Source organism: Melanotaenia boesemani, chromosome 16, assembly GCF_017639745.1.
Source record: "Melanotaenia boesemani isolate fMelBoe1 chromosome 16, fMelBoe1.pri, whole genome shotgun sequence".
NCBI lineage: Eukaryota > Metazoa > Chordata > Actinopteri > Atheriniformes > Melanotaeniidae > Melanotaenia > Melanotaenia boesemani.
Genome location: NC_055697.1, coordinates 13,731,866 through 13,751,309, shown reverse-complemented (window position 1 = coordinate 13,751,309; position 19,444 = coordinate 13,731,866). Strand labels below are relative to the sequence as shown.

General features: G+C 34.9%; 1 protein-coding gene across 1 annotated transcript in view; it reads left to right on the top strand.

Annotated features, from left to right (window-relative positions):
• The first annotated feature begins 4,065 nt into the window (after nucleotides 1-4,065).
• The window catches only part of lmbrd1 (LMBR1 domain containing 1), a 63,033-nt gene continuing 47,654 nt past the window's right edge, over nucleotides 4,066-19,444 (top strand). The window contains exons 1-3 of the mRNA XM_042010298.1: nucleotides 4,066-4,152; nucleotides 6,247-6,423; nucleotides 8,730-8,793. Coding sequence (XP_041866232.1) covers nucleotides 4,087-4,152; nucleotides 6,247-6,423; nucleotides 8,730-8,793 — 307 coding nt within the window. The 5' untranslated portion in view covers nucleotides 4,066-4,086. The remainder of the gene's footprint in view (nucleotides 4,153-6,246; nucleotides 6,424-8,729; nucleotides 8,794-19,444) is intronic.

Below are 19,444 nucleotides of genomic sequence, written 5' to 3'. Positions count from 1 at the left end.
ACAGCCACCAGCAAGGGACAAATAGCACCAACTACCTATTTTCCTCATGAGCCAGCGCACAGTGTTTGAGACATGGGAGGAGAAGATAAACGAGAGAAGCTTACTACCCTGGCAAGTTGGAAAATCTGTTAAAATTGTTGTTCACAAAACAGGACCATGCATATGCTGCAGCAGCACAGGCGCCATTTTCACCATCTCCAAAAAAGGGAAAAAGGGAACTTAAAAGGCAACGTGATCAGTCACACCTGTCCTCCGGTCCTTATAATCCCCAGTTCTGCCCTCAGTCCTCGTCGGACCTTAAACCTACGTTCTTCATGGACTCAACCCTTCTCCATTCCTGGTTCCTGTCCCTCCAACCGTCTCCTTCTGTTCTGTCCGAGTAAGACCTATACCTTGTGTTCAGTCTTAATAATAAAGAGTCACTAACCTGCCTATGTCTATGTGGAGTCCCTACGTAACAGCCTTCACCGGGTAGAAGGAGCTGAAGAAAGAGAATTTTTTTAAAAGGATTGCTGAAGTTGATAGCTTTCTCCTCAATAAGGAAGTCAGCGGTACTGCCTAAATGAGCCTAAAGCTAACTTTTTTCATTTGTTTTTGTTAGACAGTGTTGCTCATTACATAACAGTAGATCCTGCTAAAATAAACCAACCTTGTTGGTACAGAAGTGTGCTTACGTGGTTTCCATTGCTTTTATAGTCACAGCAAACTCTGGCTTTTAGTCCGGTTTTACAGTAACTAAAAGCTGGCCTTTACTGTGACAATAAGCCGGTGCTGTTTTCAAGGCCAGTTTCCCTGTCGAGACCCATTCCCCCTGTGAGAACCATTCTTCCATCTAAACACTGAGGAACGATAAATGACAGTGAATTTCTATCCACCAGTTTTCCCCTTGACCAATTATGATCCAAAGGGAACTTCTTTACTTAGATGTGTTAAGTTTGTACAGTAACTGTGTGACTGGTTAATACTTCTGTGGTAACTTTTCTTTTATTTATTTTTATCCACCTGTTTTACCTTAATTGAATTATTCAATTAAACTAAAAATATTGATAGTAACATTAGCAATCTGAACAGACTGCTTAGTTTTCTAGTAAATCATGACATAGGCGCAAAATGAAAGTATTGTTTTTTTTTATCACATCAATCCAAACTTTTAAAAGCAAGATTCTGTGTAGGAGGTTTTCCTTTTTTTGCTCCTTGTGTTTTTGTTTAGAATTTTTCCATGTTTTCTGACTTTTTGAGAAAGAAATTAACCAATGTGTGATGTTTTCTTAATCCTCAGCATTGCTTTTTTATGCTTAAAGCTAAGTGTGATTAAATCTAACCAAATGTCAAGTAAAAGAGAATAAGTCAGAAAAAAAGCTCTGGAATGGACAACCTTAGCATCTAGTTACAGACTTAGGTAAACAATCCTTTAACAACTTAATAACAACAATGAATTTGATTTATCTAGCACATCTCAAGGCACCCAAAGGGCTTTACAGGGGATTTATCATTCACTCCACCTTCATACTTGGTGAAGGCAAGCTAAATGTTTAGCCACAGCTTTCCTGGGGCAGATTGACGGAAACATGGCGGCCAATCCTCACCAACGAAAGCAAGTGACTAGGATGAAGCAGGACTAGAGTCGCCAACCTTCCAGTTACAGGACAACCTGCTCTACCACCTGAGCCACTTTTGCTCTTTGTATATTATATTTCTGCATCCATGTGCATGTACTGATGTTGTATGAGCAAGCAACATCACTGAGGTTAGGTGTCATTCAAAATGTGCTCTCACATGGAAGAAGTAGGATTATAAATGCAATACCCACTCTAACAAGAAAGACGTAACTGTTGCCTTTAGATGTTTGTGGACAATATCTAATTATATAGTTTTGTGTTGAATAATCATCATCAGCACACAAAATATCTTTTGAATCATGCTGAATGTCTACACAGATAAGCATTCCTCTTAAAGTTTGGTACATTCAGTGTTTTAGTATTCGTTTCAGGGTCATCATTAAAATATGTGGGTTTATTAAACAATGAAAAGAAACTGATATAACTCTCACTTTCATATTAACATAAACACATTTAATGAGACGACTGTTTTATACACCAACTAAAAGAAGAAAACTTTTGTTCTGCTTAACTTAATGGAGTGCACTGAAACTTGACCTGGATTACAAATGCAGCTTTCTGCTCTGTGAGTGCAAGTGTGTATGTGTTTCAGCATGTGTGACATTGTTTTTTTTACTGGATATGCTCCTACATAACCTCAGCAAACATTATTAAAGTCAAGCGGTGGTTTGCTTTTGTGTCTGCACTCTAGTACTTCAATGGACTATTCAGTTCATTATTGTTGAAGAGGTTTTGAGGCAAAACACCTGTCTATTTTACTAGCATGATTTACTAAACTGAAACAAAACAAAGCAGCAGAAAGACTGTGTCTCTAATCAGTATGCCGGCAATTGATGTGTACCTTTCATGTGCTCATACAAAAAAAGATCACAAAAGCCATCAAATAGTCTATTTACCATTTGTGAAGCTCACCTGCTCATAAAAATGTACAGTATATAGACAAAAAATGACAAAGAATAAAAAGATACAATAACAATAACTGGTTTGGCCTTCAAATGCAGCTCTTTGGTGTTTTCTAGAATCATATAATTTACCCACATAATCGTTTGATGGCATCATTGTTGGGTTGGCCATGTAAAAACAGGTTCACTATGACACAGACAAACATTATGTTGAACAGGAGGTAAATCATCATTTGGCATAACTACTTCAACTGTTATGATGTTATTGTGTATGTATATATGTTAACAACAACAACATATATACACATACTGCAATCAACAGAACTGTACTATTCTGTTGAACTGTACAATTTATAGTAGTGTTATTATATAGTTAAATAATTTAACCATTATACAATGGTGCTGTATAATATGCCATCCTAAACTGACCTTGAATAGTATTTTACATAAATTTGCCTTTGATGACCGAATGCACAACCTGGAAATGACACACACCCTATGTTAAGATTAGCTAAGTTTAAGGTGTCACCATTAAACAGAATTAACCAAAACTAGAAAGAAACTGCAAGCAGATATGTTCAAAGCAGGTGCCCGAAAAATATAATCATGTTATATTTAAGATTTAAATAGTAGTGTAATTGTCTTCTTTGTCAGCTTACATGACCCATATTCAGGTCAAGTCAGACTGCATTCCCAAAATGCAGTCCAGGTGCCCTAAAAGATAAGTGTTTGTGTAGTTGGTACCAATTTAGCTGGTCTATAAAGCCCACCGGTTAGCACAGCTGCCACCTTTGTTAAGCATGCCTTCAGGGAAATAAAACATTTTGCATCTCAACATGCCCCTGAGGGCGGACTTTGATGTGTCGTCTTTTCATCTGTCATCGACAGAATATTTTGGTATGATGTGGTTTTACAGACAAGATAACAGATAAACTTTTGTTCAAAGATTCATTTTTGTGTAAAGATACTTCATTTATCATCTGTTTATAAAAAGGTATGCTTTTAATTATATAACAATAGTACTTTATACTTCAACTGTACAATGTTTCAAAGTATAAAACAACAATATGTTTTGCAGTATTTTAAATGTTAACACAATGTTGTGTTTGAGACCTTCCTAAATATATATATATATATATATATATATATATATATATATATATATATATACGATATAATTTAATTGTTTAAGCAGTTCCAGATAGTTATTAGTAGTACAATTTCAATTCTGTTAAGAATGACTTGAACATAGGCTTTGATTGAGATTATTTGGCTCTATGGATGTGAAAATTTCATAACATGAGAAACAGATTAATATAAACATTCTTATCTTTGCGAAAAAAAAAATAATACTAGATTTTTTTCTAAATGTTCAACAGTTCTAAGTTGCACATGGTTCCCCAAGACGTTCTAAAAGATAAAACTAAATGAGCAATCATAGAAAAGATTAAATATGCTTTCTTGTTCAGATTTACAGATTATTTAACAGTCGACGTCAAGAGCTGGATCTTGCACAGTGGTGACGTCAACAGGGACACGTGGGTTTGTTTTTACAGGAAGTAAAGATGGCGGCTCAGTCGTTTCTCTCAGAGTCTGTCCTCGGATGGTCAATTTTCACCATTATACTTTTGGTAAGCAACATAAAACATGTTTAATTGCTTCTTAAAACAGTAAAGCGTTAGACAATTGGTTTGGGACGCGAAAGTAGACGAAGAAGTCGCTCAAATATTGTATAATCCCGAGCGAAATGGCTACGACGTATTAACGTCAGTACTGGCTTTGGATTGGTTTTAGCTGACTTTAGCCATGGCACACTTAGAGATCTGTTGTTCTTTGGGAACCCTGCATGGTTTATGTTGTCCATACTTTTATTCTGTTTGATAAAGAGGCAGTGTAACATCACTCCGCTGAGATAACTGCGGGTATTTCTTTTATTTCAGAAAAACTAGCATACTGCTCGTTAGCTGGCAATGACGGTTTTGGCATGTTTGTCTCCAAATAAATAATTTAGGACTGCTGAATAAAGCATGGAATTCTGTTGTCTATTAATACTTTAAATACTCACTTGTAACCTGTTTTCTGATGAGGTTTAATGTGTGACACATCTAGAGACTTACCTCAGTGCCAGGCTGCTTAATTGAACGCTTAAAAGTTATGCAGCAAGGTAATCTGCAGCCATATTTAGCCCTCATTATCACAGCTTGCTTTCAGTCACATGGCTGAATTCGAAGCTCTTCAAAACAATTCCTGAGTGCCAACATATTGCGTTGTTTCTCTATCTATATTTATATTTGAACAACTCTCCTGTATCGTATTTGGACGCAAAACCTGCGTCTTTCCCTGGAAAGCAAGCAGTTAAGGGATTTAGACATTATCCTTAAATAGATTGATCTTGTATGTGAATGGCAGACCTTGCACACTTAGTGTGCTGGATGTCTGCTGCTGATCCATGATTGTTCTTACAGCTCTTGTTTTTAGTGTTTTGCTGTGGCAATTTTACATTGTACTCTTTATATTTGGGTTGACACTCTTGCACTTTAGTTTTTCTTGTATGCCAGCATTGGGATGCTGGCATAGCTGCGTTATCATGACAATAAAGTATTGGACTCAATTGAACTGAATTTCTTGAAGCGTCCTCACTACTGGCTTGTTAGTCTGGGATATGACCTTGTGATTTTCAAGCTGCTGCATTGCTGTCGAGGTTCTTGGCCAAAACAGTAACAGTCCTTTGCTTTTTCAGAGATGTTTAAATTTGAACAGCAAGAATAAACTAAACATTTATTTCAAATTAACTGAATAATGTGTATCATATAATCTAGAGATGGTATACTATTTCTGTTAACTATTTAATAACAGCTTAGCTACTCCAGAACTCTTAAACCCAGGGTAGCCAAGAGAGGTTTCAAAAATACCCATAATCCTTTCTCAAGTAGAAGTACATATACCTGTGGGGAGAGGGGGGGAAAAAAAAACAAAACAAAAAACAGAGGTACCGATGAATCTTTTTAACATACTAAAATGTGCTTTAGGCATAGAAGTAAATAGTAATTCTTTAAAAGACCATTCCACCAGCTGTTTTAATCCAAAGCAAAGTGATCCTCAAGTCATATCATTTTAATAATACCGAACCTTTCTGTTCCAAAACAAAGAACTTTGTCATCTAAATAGTAAACACTGACACAACACTTTCCAGGATTCATTCCTAATGCAGGCAACTCCAAACTGTTCACTTCTGTAAAGCCTCAGACGAGGAATATGTTGCTGCTCTAAATCTGGCCCTCTGACCACTTTCTGTCTGCTAAGGAGTTTTAATTTATTTAAAAAAAATCCATAAACAAAACCTTTCTTTTGGTTTATCTTTGGTACTGAAAGTCACATGTTCTCAACTTTTCTGGTTTAACCTTCATCCTTTCCTTGTTTCCCCTTACTGTGAAACTAATGTTATGTTTTAAATAATATATATTGCTTCATTTGACTCTTTATTATTGTAATTTTCTTTTTTTATTTTTCCCCTACTTTTGCATTTCTTAGACTAGATAGAGAAGTTTTAACCACTTCTGTATCTAATCTGCAGTAGATAAGGCAAATGAGATACCTTATTCTATTCAAAACATAAAATATATCTATGCAGGTAAAATATTTTGATGCCGCATTTCTCATTTTGTTTGTAATTATGGCATTGTTTACAATTTATCCAGCATAAATGTTGCGTTTATTTTTTTCAGGTAATCTTGGCTTTCTGTTGGGTCTACATTAGGAAGTTTCAGAGTCGGCAAGAGAGTGAAGTTGTTTCAACTATCACAGCAATATGTGCTCTCGCAATTGCTTTGATAACATCTGCGCTTCTACCAGTGGACATATTCCTTGTATCATTCATGAAGTATCCCAACGGTACATATAAGGTTAGTATCAGTTTTGCTAATAATCACAATACTCTGCTTTATAATGTTAGAAAATGTTTGCATTGTTTTTCTAAATCTAACATCCAAATACTTTAATTGGTTCTACCCTTTTCCAAGTTGTTGGGAGTTGATTGAATGTGTTGGTGGATTTAGCAAAATGTCTAATGATATATTTTCTTGTTTTGTGTGGGTTGGAGACAGCTTTGACTGTCAAAAGGTATTTCTGTACCATGTAGTTAGTTAAAATGTTCATTTTACTCATCAGGAACACAGTACCTCACTTACGTAATCAAAATGATTCACCTTAGGATTATAAGCTGTCTTTAAAAATAATTCTCAACAGAGATATGAGAGTAAGAGATTGATTTAGTTAAAATAATAAAAAGCTTGTCTATACATTTTTTTTTTACTAGTTTAGCTTGATTCAAAGGTTCAATTAATGATTTAGTACAAAAGTTTTACACATTTGTGCTGAACTAATCTTAGCTAAAGGTGTCAGCTTCCTCACTTTGCTCTTATGTCTGTTCATGTCTCAATTCACTTAATACAAATAGATAAATAAACTGATGGCACTGATATAGTCCACATAGTTCTTAAAGTGCCATTGCCTTTTTTTCCCTGGGTATTGAACAAAGTCATCTGTGCATAATTGTGTATGTTCAATTTTTAGATTCATCGGGTTTCAACCTAATTAATACCTGTTGTAATTCTACATCTTACATGACACAAGAAAATAACTAATTATTGTGTTAGTCAAACCAAAAACAAACTTTTGAAATACATGTAAACATTTTTGTTTGACCATAATACAGAAATAATTTCTTTAAACCCACATGACATGGTCTGGTGTCAAATACTCCATTAGATTCAAACTGGCTTAGGCACTACATGAATGCTCCCCAGTTTCCATCCCAGCAAATTGCTGCGTTTCCGTTTCTAAAATTTTGACAAAGTGCAATTGCGATTTGCAGGTGTTTCCATTGAATGATGTTTAGCGAATTAGCCGTTATACTCGTAAAATCCCATCCCGCGAGACTCCACTTTGAGGAGAAAGGACCTTTCTAATTCTTTGTAAAACTCTGCATTTTGATGTTTTTTGCTATCAAGGATGGCAGTTATATTTTATTCTTGAATTATTTGTACAAAGATTTCCATCTCCTCCTGCGTCTACTCATACCGTACCATTTTCACTTGAAATGAACTGGTCATACTACGTCACGTCTGGGGACGTGTAAATGTGAAAAAAGTGTTTCCATTATACTTTTGTAATAAACTTTTGTATTGACAAGTCTGAAAAACCACTTCATGAGAGCGTATAAACGTTTTAGTGAGATTTGAGAGGTTTTTCAAAATGTTGGTGTTTCCATTAGCATTTATTGCAATATTTAGGTTTTACACAATTCTCAGGGTCAACGTGACATTTGAAACCTTGTCTGTGGTAATACAGACTACTTTCTTTCCACCCAGGTCCCTAGTAGCTATTGTTTGTCTCAGACCAGCAGCCATGTTCTGCCCGGTGATATCTGGGAAAAGTGAGTCTTGAGACATTTTGTTTTCACGTTGAAATCCGCTTCAATAAAATGTAGTGTGACATTTCTATACAGCTCTATGGTGCGGCTTGACCACAGGTCTGTAGTGGTGGCGAAACATTGGACTGTAGCCACGTCCTTCACAACACCCGCACGACACTCATCATATAGAGCAGGGAGAGACATTCGACTAACATGGAGATGAGATGGCATTGATACCGTTTGTCCAAAGTGTTGATGAGTTCTTAAATCTCGGGTTGTTCACTGTGTTAATTGAGCACTGGTCTTTGGTGAGAAAAAAAAAGTTATGTTTGTTTATAACGTTTGTTATCGTTTTGTGTCTCTGGGAGCTGGTGGATTATTTAGTTGCGACATTTCAGTCTAATTTGAGGCGTACTGGCAACTTGCGTTGAATAAAAGCAAAGTGGGCGGGGCTGTGGGAGGAGTCTGCTGCAGAGCACTGCAATGCCAGTCGCACTTGATTTGCAACTAAAAACAGCACAAGAATAAACTGTGAAGGAGCAAAAAATTGGATCACTTCATTTTTTTGATTGTTGAAATCGGAATTGAGATTAAAATTTGATTAATCGCCCAGCCCGAATGAAGACACACCTATTGACTCAGAACAACAGAAGTACACAAAGTGACAACAACGGACTCTATTGGACTGTAATCTTAGCTCTACTCTACTGTACATATAAACATACTGAGTTATTGTTACACATTTCAGTCCTTTTATTGTTGAGCTTAATGGGCTTTTCTGTTGGTACCATCCAGGAATGGGCAGCAAACAATGAAACAAGAGGGCAAATTGAAGACACTGTGCTCTATGGATATTACAGTAAGTGTATTCTCTTCATATTTTATATGTTTATGATAAAGTAAAATTAATACTTTTGGAATTATTCTCCATTTCAGATTGTAAAAGCCTTTGTAGGAAAATAATATATTTTTTGCTCTGCATGCGATATGTATGTCTACTACATTAGCTCTGCTTTGTCTCTGAAATGATGCCAGTTCTGTTTTAACACCTGTAGCCTCATTGTCCTACACAGCAGTCCTAGAAGGTTAGTGCTGTTACTCAGGGATTCATACTGGCTCTTTGTGTACCACTCTGGTGACTCATTTTCACACAGGATTTTTCAATAGATCTTTAGAGTGACTTAAGCTACACATACTACCTGCCGTGGGTGCATTATTTTTCTTGTTCTGACTTCAGGAGTTATTTTAGTGCATACTATAACTCAAAGGTTATAGAGCTCTAATATGACCTTAAAGAAGAAGCCAAAAGAAAAAAGAAGAAAGCAAATACTCCATTTAATTAAAAAAAAACCCTAAAAAACAAAAAACTGAATGTAAAGTAGATTATTAAGATCTGTATGATGGGATTCATAATATAAGGTTCCATTAAGGTCATTGTTGTTTAAATAATTTATTCAGAGACGTATTTTTTAAAGATTTATGTAAATAGATGCACAGAATGATTTGTCCTTAAGGAAATTGCAGTATATCAGAACTTTGGGTTGTAAATATGGAATCAAATTTACTATTTCTTTAGTGAGGGTGATGTCTTTGCCATGTACTGCATACTAGTTTAGAGCTTCTGACATATGTGACTTCTTATTTGCACACTTTAATTGCTCATGAAAAGACAGGGAGCAGAAAACCATGATAAAAATGGTTTGTCCAAATAATAGAAAAAGGCTGTATTTTGTAAGTGTTTGCAATGACTTTGTGAGGTCAGTGTTGAGCATAATGTCAAAGAAGAGTCCCTTTTATTGGCTGTGCATTATAATTGGCTATAGCCATGCATCAGGTTGGATGTAATTTCAAAACTCATCGCTTACTTTATTATTTTAATTAATAGCATGTAATGAAGCTTGTAAAATCAAATGGTTCCCTCAGTTTGGTTCAGCACGATGCACTGACAATTAGAAGAGATTGAATATTATGTTTGTTTAACTGGAAAATATTAGCACGCTATGATTTCACAAAAACATATATACAATTTAATGAAAGGCCCTGTATACTCATGGTACACCATGGCTTATATTAGACACCATCCAATTGCTGGATGGTCTTGTACAGATTGCGATTTCTTTCTTAGTTTTGCTTTTGATTTTAAACAGATTTAAAATGGAAATCAGTAAAATACTCAGTATATTAGCTTTTTAAAATACTTTATTTTGCTTTCACTGTAAACACTTAAGCTGAGGGGCTTACTAAGGATCTAAAACTTTTTAAAAACCAAAATAGCAATATGTAGATAATCAATTATTTGGTGTGATTGTCACATGTAGCTTGTCTTTAGTCAACTGTAGTGTGTTGTTTGTGTGTTGTTAGCAGGTTTGTTGAGGATTTAATCTAAAATCTTGGACTTGATGTGTTATATTCTTTTGCTTTGAGAGAACGTTGGTACACTCTGTCCCACTGTAATTCAGTCACGCTACTTGGCAGATAGATGGCAGAATCTAAAGCTATTAGTGCCATTTAAAATTCTTCATAATTGCTGGAATAAATGATAAAACAAGTTTGTTTTTTCTTTTCCTTTTTTTTTGTTGAGAGCAAAATTAGTGATTGCAAAGACACAAGATCATGTGTTGTCTAACAGATGTTGCCTTTAAATGCCTGTCGACGAAACTGTTATGTACCGTCTGTTAAAAAGTGCCAATGCAAAGAAAACAAGCTGTCTCCTTGCCCAGACAGCCCAATCAAAAAAGAAAAAAGAGGAAGAAAAACCCAAATAAACATCCAAGTGACATATTGACATCAGAAAATTGGCTTTCACAGACCAGGAGCACTGCAGTCCAGCTTTTAAGGGGCCACAATATATTGTCCTCTGGACAAGCAAAAATAATTTCATACATAAGATTGATTTTCTACTTTGCTATCTCAAGTTTGGATTAGACATACTCTTAAATTGAAACTTTGCTGTATAGAGACTGAAAAGAATAATTCAATAATTTTCAGTGCGTGGCTATGTCCGCTCAGTAATTTAATTCATTTAATGGTCAAACACCATGTTTATGGTGAAATTGTGACTCAGAAATTTGTCACACATCAGGGGAGAAGTACAAAGTTAGCTTAGTTTTTATATAAACTGTGGTTTAATAAACACTATTTTGTTAAAGCATTAAAAGCAGGTTGGCCAAAATTGTATATAGGTGAAAGCCAGGACCCAAAATTCCTCTTAATAAAAACTGCTTTATCTATAAATATTTTATTTTTCAGTCGTGTCAGTAATGGCTTCTTTAGGGGTCACAATGTTGGAGAGTAAATCTTAAATCATCATGTTAAAATCTGATAAACCATTGACAATTTTCTATGTTTCGTAATATGACTTAAAACAAACATAATTACTAAAAGTAAGACAAGAGCGCCAACAAAAATGAGACAATGATTTTATACTGTAAGATCATTTTGTATTTATATTTACATAAATAATGGTACAAAAAATATGTCTTATTCATTTTAAATAGGTACTACAGAGTTTGGCAGAGTTTCTTAGTGTGGCGCCCCCTATCAACGGCTAATTCAGCATCCATCTTGCATCTTACCTGTACTGTGAGCTCTCTGTAGCCAGAAAAAAGACAGTCTTATCTTGACTCTTGTCTTATCTCTTGCTCTTTCTTTTTCTCTCTTCATTCAATAATGTCCTCTTGTGTTTCTTTGCTGAATCAGCCACTGTGCTTTCAAAACAACCGATGTGTTGATATCTGCCTGCTAGAGTGTGCCGTGGTGCGTAAAGCGAAAGTCAGCTACAGTGTTATGTGGCATTCAGAAAGATAAAGCTGTGAAATGCAGTTTTTCAGCATCAGGACACTGCTGGGCAGCAACGCCCCAGAAAGGTATGTAGTAACTGTGCTATCAAAGAGTCAGGAATGAGTTTTAAAGTTGGAAAGTAACAATGTGCGACTTTAAAAATACACTGTGTGCAGAATTATTATTAATTATTATTAGGTGAGTGAATATTTGGACCATGTAATCATTTTCATGCATATTCTCCAACTCCAAGCTGTATAAACTTGAATGCTTATTGAATTTAAGCATATCAGATGATGTGTATTTGTCTAACAAGAGAGTATGTGACCTTAGGAGATCAACACCCATATTAAGGTGTGCACAATTATTAGGCAGCTTCTTTTCCTCAGGCAAAATGGGCCAAAAAAGAGATTTAATTGACTCTGAAAGGTCAACAATTGTAAAAAAAAAAAAGGTCTTTCAGAGGGATGCAGCACTTTTGAAATTGTCAAGATACTGGGGCATGATAGCAGAACCTTTAAACGTTTTGTTGCAAATAGTCAACAGTGTTGCAAGAAACACAGAAAGAGAGAAAAAAAAGAGAGAAAAAGATTAATATTAAATGCAAAAGATTTGAGAAGAATCAAACACAAAGCTACCAGGAAGCCATTATCATCCAACACCGTCATATTCTAGAACTGCAACCTACCTGGAGTGTCCAGATATACAAGGTGTTCAGTGCTCAGATACATGGCCAAGGTAAGGAAGGCTGAAACCCGACCACAGCGGAACAAGACACATAAGTTGAAATGTCAAGACTGGGCCAAGAAATATCTGAAGAGAGATTTTTCAAAGGTTTTATGGACTGATGGAGATGAGAGTGACAGCTCGTGGCTGGATCAGTAATGGGCACAGAGCTCCACTTCAACTCAGACACCAGTAAGGTGGAGGTGGGGTACAGGTGTGGGCTGGTATTATTAAAGATGACCTGGCTGGACCTTTTCAGGTTGAAGATGGACTCAAAATGAACTCCCAAACCTACTGCCAGTTTTTAGAAGACACTTTCTTCAAACCTTGGTGCAGAAAGAAGTCTGCATCTTTCAAGAGGTTCATGATTTTTATGCAGGACAATGCTCCATCACACGCATTGAAGTACTCCACTCTGTGGCTAGCCAGTAAAGGCCTTTAAAGATGAAAAAATGACATTCTCCCCTTCCTCATCTGACCTAAACCCTATTAAGAACTTGTGGGCCCTTCTTAAAAAAGGACATTTACGGTGAAGGAACACTGAGCACCAGTCTGAACAGTGTCTGGGAGGCTGTGGTTGCTGCTGCACAAAAGGTTGATTGTCAACAGATCAAGAAACTGACAGACTCCATGAATGGAAGCTTATGACCATTATTGAGAAGAAGGGTGGCTATGTTGGTCACATATATTTTTTAAAGTCAGAAATTATTTGTAAATTTTGAGTTGTTTATTGTGATGTTAACAGATGAAAATAAACAAGTGAAATGGGGAGGTTTTCATTTTTCCTTTGGCTGCATAATAATTCTGCACGCTAATAGTTGCCCAATAATTGTGCACACATTGATTTTCTCCTAAGAAAGACAAAACCTCACTTACATTCTTGAATATTCAGGTTTAAGGTTTATTAACATTTTTTTATTGATTGTGATCATTGTAGTTGTTAATAATAAAATGAATCCTCATAAATACAACTTGCTTAATTATTGTGCACACAGTATAAGTAGTTTGTCTCTGTGGTCTGGACAGAAACTACAGACTAACATGAAGGAATCTTTTCCATGGAAACTATTGTTGTTCAGTATTTTGATTATGGTTTTATTAACTTTAAAATTAGCTAATGTCAAAGAGGTTTATAGACACTTAGAGATACATTTGGGCTTTCAGGCTTTTTCAAGCTTTCATTCTTGAGTAATGTCTTAACACTTTTGCTGTGAATATTAACTTCAAATTCCTAAAAATTTTCCATCCAACTGCGGGTTCAGAGTTCAAACTCTTGAGATCAGCTTTTTCCCAGTCTGATAATCATCAACATCTTTTTTATTTTTTTTCTGGGGTCCAAAGAAATATGTTGTTTGGGCCACTGGGCAGTCCCATAATAGCACAAACATTAAATTAAACTTTTATGACTTTGATATGAAAAAAAAAGAGTGTCTACAGTCGCATAATTTGCGGCTTATAGTTACATAAGACCGCATTGCTCTTACTGACCAGTATTTGCTTAATTTCTCTTTATCTACATTTCAGACTTTTATAAAAATATGTTGGTGTTTTAAGGTCATTTATGCAGAAATATAGACTTTTCTGAAGTGGTCACAAACATTCAAGCACTAGTGTAATTGCTTTTAGTGGTGGTTTAAGTGGCTGTGGCCATTACAAGCATTTTTCATTCCATCCACAGATAAGAGAGGAAACGACTTTTTTTTTTTTATATGGCTTTGGTTCCCAGCAAACTAATGCCAGTGTATGGTAATGCTATACATTCTTGAAGCTAGAAGAGTGCTAAGTGAGATTCCTGAAAGAGATTGCTACTTGGTGAAAATGTATATTTAAGCATTAATTTCTTGGACAGCATCTGATGCAGAATAATCAGCTTGCAATTTGTTGTGCTTGTAACCTTTGGCTGCTGTTAAGGAATGATGTGTGCTTCTAATATTGCTTAAAACATAAAAAGTGGAGCATTGCAGTTTTCATTGGTGATCTGTTCTTTGGAGGATATTTTTGGACTGTAGTTAGGCACATTTGAAAATAACAGATACATTACAGGTCTAGTCATGCAGATCTTTCACTTGACATGTTCCTTAGTATGTTGTACTTGTTACTGGGCTTTTGTTTTGTTTTTGTTTCAGAATTTCTACTACTATTATTAATATTTACAGTATATCTCTGAGATTGTTACAAATTGACTATCCATACTTCAGTGATATAATTTAATAATTAAGATATGCTGTGATGTATGTATGGAATAATGCTGTTTTTCTTTCTTTTTCTTTCTTTCTTGTTACTTGTCAGTTAAGAAAATGACTGTGCTTTGGCTGAGCAGTTATACTTTGTTGAAAGCTGCAGTATGAGACTAAATATGAGAATATAACTATAGCTGTGTCTACATAATGTATTTTACCACAGCTGTTGATGTGTTTGCAAAACTCGACAAACACATTGATGGATTTTCTTAGGACACATCACTTTATAATTTACCAGTAGGTGGAGACCAAGTTCCATGTGTTAAGGTATTCTCTCCTTCCTTACAAACCTAACCTTTAAAGTTGAATTTTCCTCTAGGATACAATTGCCAACACTATCAATTTGTTTTTCCACAAATGGTACAATTACAGGGTTGACATAGAGTTTTATACTTTTTCTCTAAGTTAAACTGATTTATATTCAGTGACAATCACAATTTATAAGGATGTGCACGTTTAGTGATGTCAACAACTTTCAGTATTGTGGACTTGGTTTTTGAAATCATGTTGGTTTTAGATTTTTTCTACTTTTCATTTGGTCAAATTTTGCCTGTTTACTTTTGTAGACAATAATTGTTCAGTCTACACAAGACAAGAAACATTCCTGCAGCAGTTTTGATTTCACCTTTCTGTAAAGCAATTAGCTTTAGGAGTTTTACAGGCATTGTGCTGTTATCATTGGCCAGTCATAGAATTTAACTAGTCTTTAGTTGTAAGAAACTTTGTTAATATTTTCACCAAAGCTCATGAATCAGGGATGAACGTGATACGAGATATTTTCATTTGAGAATGTTTATGGACAACATTCAATCTACAGTTTACTTAAAAAAACAAAAAATATACATATAAATAAATAAATAAATAAATAAATAAATATATATATATATATATATATATATATATATATATATATATATATATATATATATATATATATTAGAGCTGCAACTAATGACTATTCTGATGGTCGATTAGTCACCAACTATTAAAATGACTAGTCGACCAATCGGATTATGTATCTCATGATTATTATAAAAGGATTTTATTTCACTTTCAGCTTTGAAATTTTGCATCCTCTTTAAATGTTCGAGCATTGCAGGCGTACTTCCGTGGTACACAAGGTCCACTTTACAAATCTCACATGTATTTAATTTATTTTGTAAGTTTAAGGTTAAGCTATCCCAGACTTTTAATGTTCTCTGCCGCCGTTTTCTTTCCTAGTCCGCCACCATATTTTTCCCCTGGCGGACTTCACAGCGCATGTGCAACTGAAAAAAGAAGACGATGTCTTACTCTGTATTCTTTTCCCCTCTCTGTGCATGTGCATTGTGCAACTCTCAGCAGAGATAGCATTAGAAGACGATGTCTTTTTTTTTTTTTTTTTTTGCCGACAATAGTCGACGGCTAAATTCGTTGTCGACTATTTTTATTGTCGACTATTGTCGACTAATCGTTGCAGCCCTAATACATACATATATGTATGTATATATATATATATATATATATATATATATATATATATCGCCAAACTAGTTAAACTGGCAACACTTATTTAGCCGAGCTCTGCGAGTGTCTCAGTTTTATGGTGTACTGGAAATCGTGCACAGGCAGACGTTTAGCGTTGTTTGGATCGCAAACTGTGATTAATTGCATAAATTTTTTAATGTGTTAATTTTTTTTGCAATGAATTAATTGTAATTAATGCATTAAAGTCCAACCCCTAATATTTTCGACCTGTGTATCTGTTAAGTTTCCTGTGTGCAGTATTTTTGCACCATACAGTTCAATATTACTCTTTTTTTACAACGCCATTGTAACACTGAAATTTTTCAGTCTAGGATTAATAAAGCATGTCTGATTTGTTTCTGAAGAGCTCTAGGTTCAGCTGTACAGAAAGTCTACCAGTTTCCTTGCTGCTCTCTCCTGCCACACTCTTCTGCTTCCACTTTTCTCTCCCCACTAGTCTGTCTATGAGACTTATTGAATGAACAGCTGATTGAGATGCTGAGAAAGTACGAAAATGTGTACACCACATTTGGCATTTAAAAACACGAACTCCTCCGCGTGCACAACCCCGCCCTGCCACCCAAGTTTCACCTTAAGAAGTTTTCACTTCTCACAGAGTATGTGGCAATTACTCGGTTCTATCATCTCTTTGCCGCCACTCTCAAGCGAATGGGAGTTGAACTGGACAGGAAATTGAAATTAGTTATTTCCAGGGCAGTGTTACACTCCCAGAGAACAATTTCACAGTATTTTTGATGATCCATAAATGTGCGCAAATATAGACTTTATGTTCATATGGATACATTCATACAATATAATTTACATTTGTAACATCTGAAAAAACAAAAAAAAACAAAATCATAATTACGATCTCATGCCGGCTTTTATTGTGCCACGATCATTTACATGTAGCGAAAAGTTTCAGTGTATCAGTTATTGTGTACCCCTTTTTTTATGTTTTATAAAATCTTTGTTCTTTAATCTCGCTCTCTGATGAGGGAAACAGTAAACTTCTTTTTTTTGGTTAGCGCTCCAAGCTTTAGCTTGAAAGCTTAGCTTTCAAACTTGAGGTTAGTCCATTTATACTTTTCCTTGGATTGTTCAGTTCTTCAAAGCAGTGGTGCATAAGACCCTTAAGCAACAGAGTAAAATACTCCTGGGCCCTTTAAATAAATCATTGACTTTCTTCATTCCTTTTTTATTACCATTTCGAGAAGAGAAGCTAGAAGATGGGTCTTTGTATACACTACAATAACCTTTTTTTTTTTTTTTCCCTGACAACTTGTGCTGATTGAATTTTATTGGAAGCTGTGTGATTCTTGTAAGAGCATTTCTGAAAATACTAACATATTGTTATTTTTTCGAGGGTGGCTTTTGGTGATTCAAAGAGACCTTCAGTAATAAGAACAGTCAGGCATAGTCAACACACAGAGGCCACTTTTTTTTTTTTTTTTTTTTTTTTTTTTTTTAAAAGTCTTTGATGTGCAAAAGTTGCAACACATTGCTCTTCAATTCTACCTTAGTCTGCCTACATTTAGACCATGGACCAAATTCAGAGCCTGCATGTATAGACGCCTCTCTTGCTATGACTAATACAGAATTTCTGAAGCAAAGTATTTAGTCTCTTTAGTCTGTTAAGTTGGGGTATCCATTAACACGTTACGACCTGAGGTGCCCTCTAGACATGCAGGCTGAAATACCTATATGCAATCTCATAGCTTAATAAGATAATGTCATCAAGATATGTAATTGCTGCATTGTTTCTAAATTAATAATATAATTTTCTATTATTTTTATGTAATTTAATTTTAAACTATTAGGGTGCCCCCTCCTTAAATAATGGTACTGGAAACACTGCAGATGCACCAACATCATTCTCTCTGTAATAAACAGGCTGTCATAACTGTAATTTTATATTGCCCTGATATTAATTTCAAAAGAAACATCGGTTTTATTCAGTGACTTATTTTGTTCAGTTGACTTGTTTTATTCAGTTCAATTTATTCTCCTTTTGATGTCTTTGTTTTTCATAAAGGAAGTGTTTCTTATGGTTAAGTGGCCCAGTTTAAAGGCATTGCGGATATTTTGCTTTGATATTTTTAAATAATATTAACATATATTTTAATGTGATTCAAAATGAGCCAAAACACAAGGTCAGTAATGATAATAATAAACATAATAACAGTATAACATCCCTCCCTTGTTCTAAGGGAAGTTAATTGTATTTTTGTAATTTTGTCAAACATTGATGGATATTTTTACTAGTTTGTAAAAGGTTTAGTATCTTTTGTCCAGCTTGTGCAGTATTTCTGACAAATAAGATATACATGTCAGTACTTCAATGGGAGACAAAGTTTTCTGTATGCTGTAAAAAATTAGATATGTTTAAGCTTTGTTGAATTCAATAAAAAAAAAGAGGGCAAGTAAAATTTAGATTTTTTTTTTTTATTTTTTTTTTATTGACTTATTTGTTTGTTTTGAATAAATGCGTATTTTGAATTTAAAGCCAGTAATACCTTAAAAACGTTTGGACTTGGGGTATGTTTACCACTCAGTTAAAAGGCATAGGTTTTCATATTTGAGACTCAATAAAGGATTTCCATTGCTAAAAATTCTTTTTTTTTTTTTTTTCATTTTGTGCCATAATGTACCAAATGTTTTTAGAATCTGGACTGATGGCAGACCAGAGTTGGATGCATACAGAATTTGTGTTGACTCTGTCCAAAGGACAAGAAAACTCCCCATGAAAATTACATCTAGCTAAAGGGTTTAGTATCTTGCACAAAACATATTGTAAGCGTTTAGAGAATTTGGCCTATTTTATATTATTATTTAAAAATTTTTTTAATTATTATTTAGTCTTTAGCTCCTCCTACAGGAGTGGGGTTGTTATGGCCCAGTCTTGTCAATAATGATAATAATAATAATAACACAAAGGAAGCTTAACCATATATACAACAAAACAAAATGGCTCCTAATCTTAATTCTACAACAAAAAGAGCGGGGATTCTCCTAGTGAGAATCCCCCTGAAAACTATGATACTAAGCAAAACCAAACGTAAATACCTGACACGAATACCAAACTAAACCAAAAACACAACCTCTGTTGCACTGTCAGGAGTTAAACCAACGAATTCAGAATAGCACAAAAGGATCCACTGATCCAACAAAAGGCCAATCACAAGGTTTAATCACTAACAATCGAATTAACGCTACTCAGAGAACTCTCACACGACGCGAACTGTGCCCTAATGACAC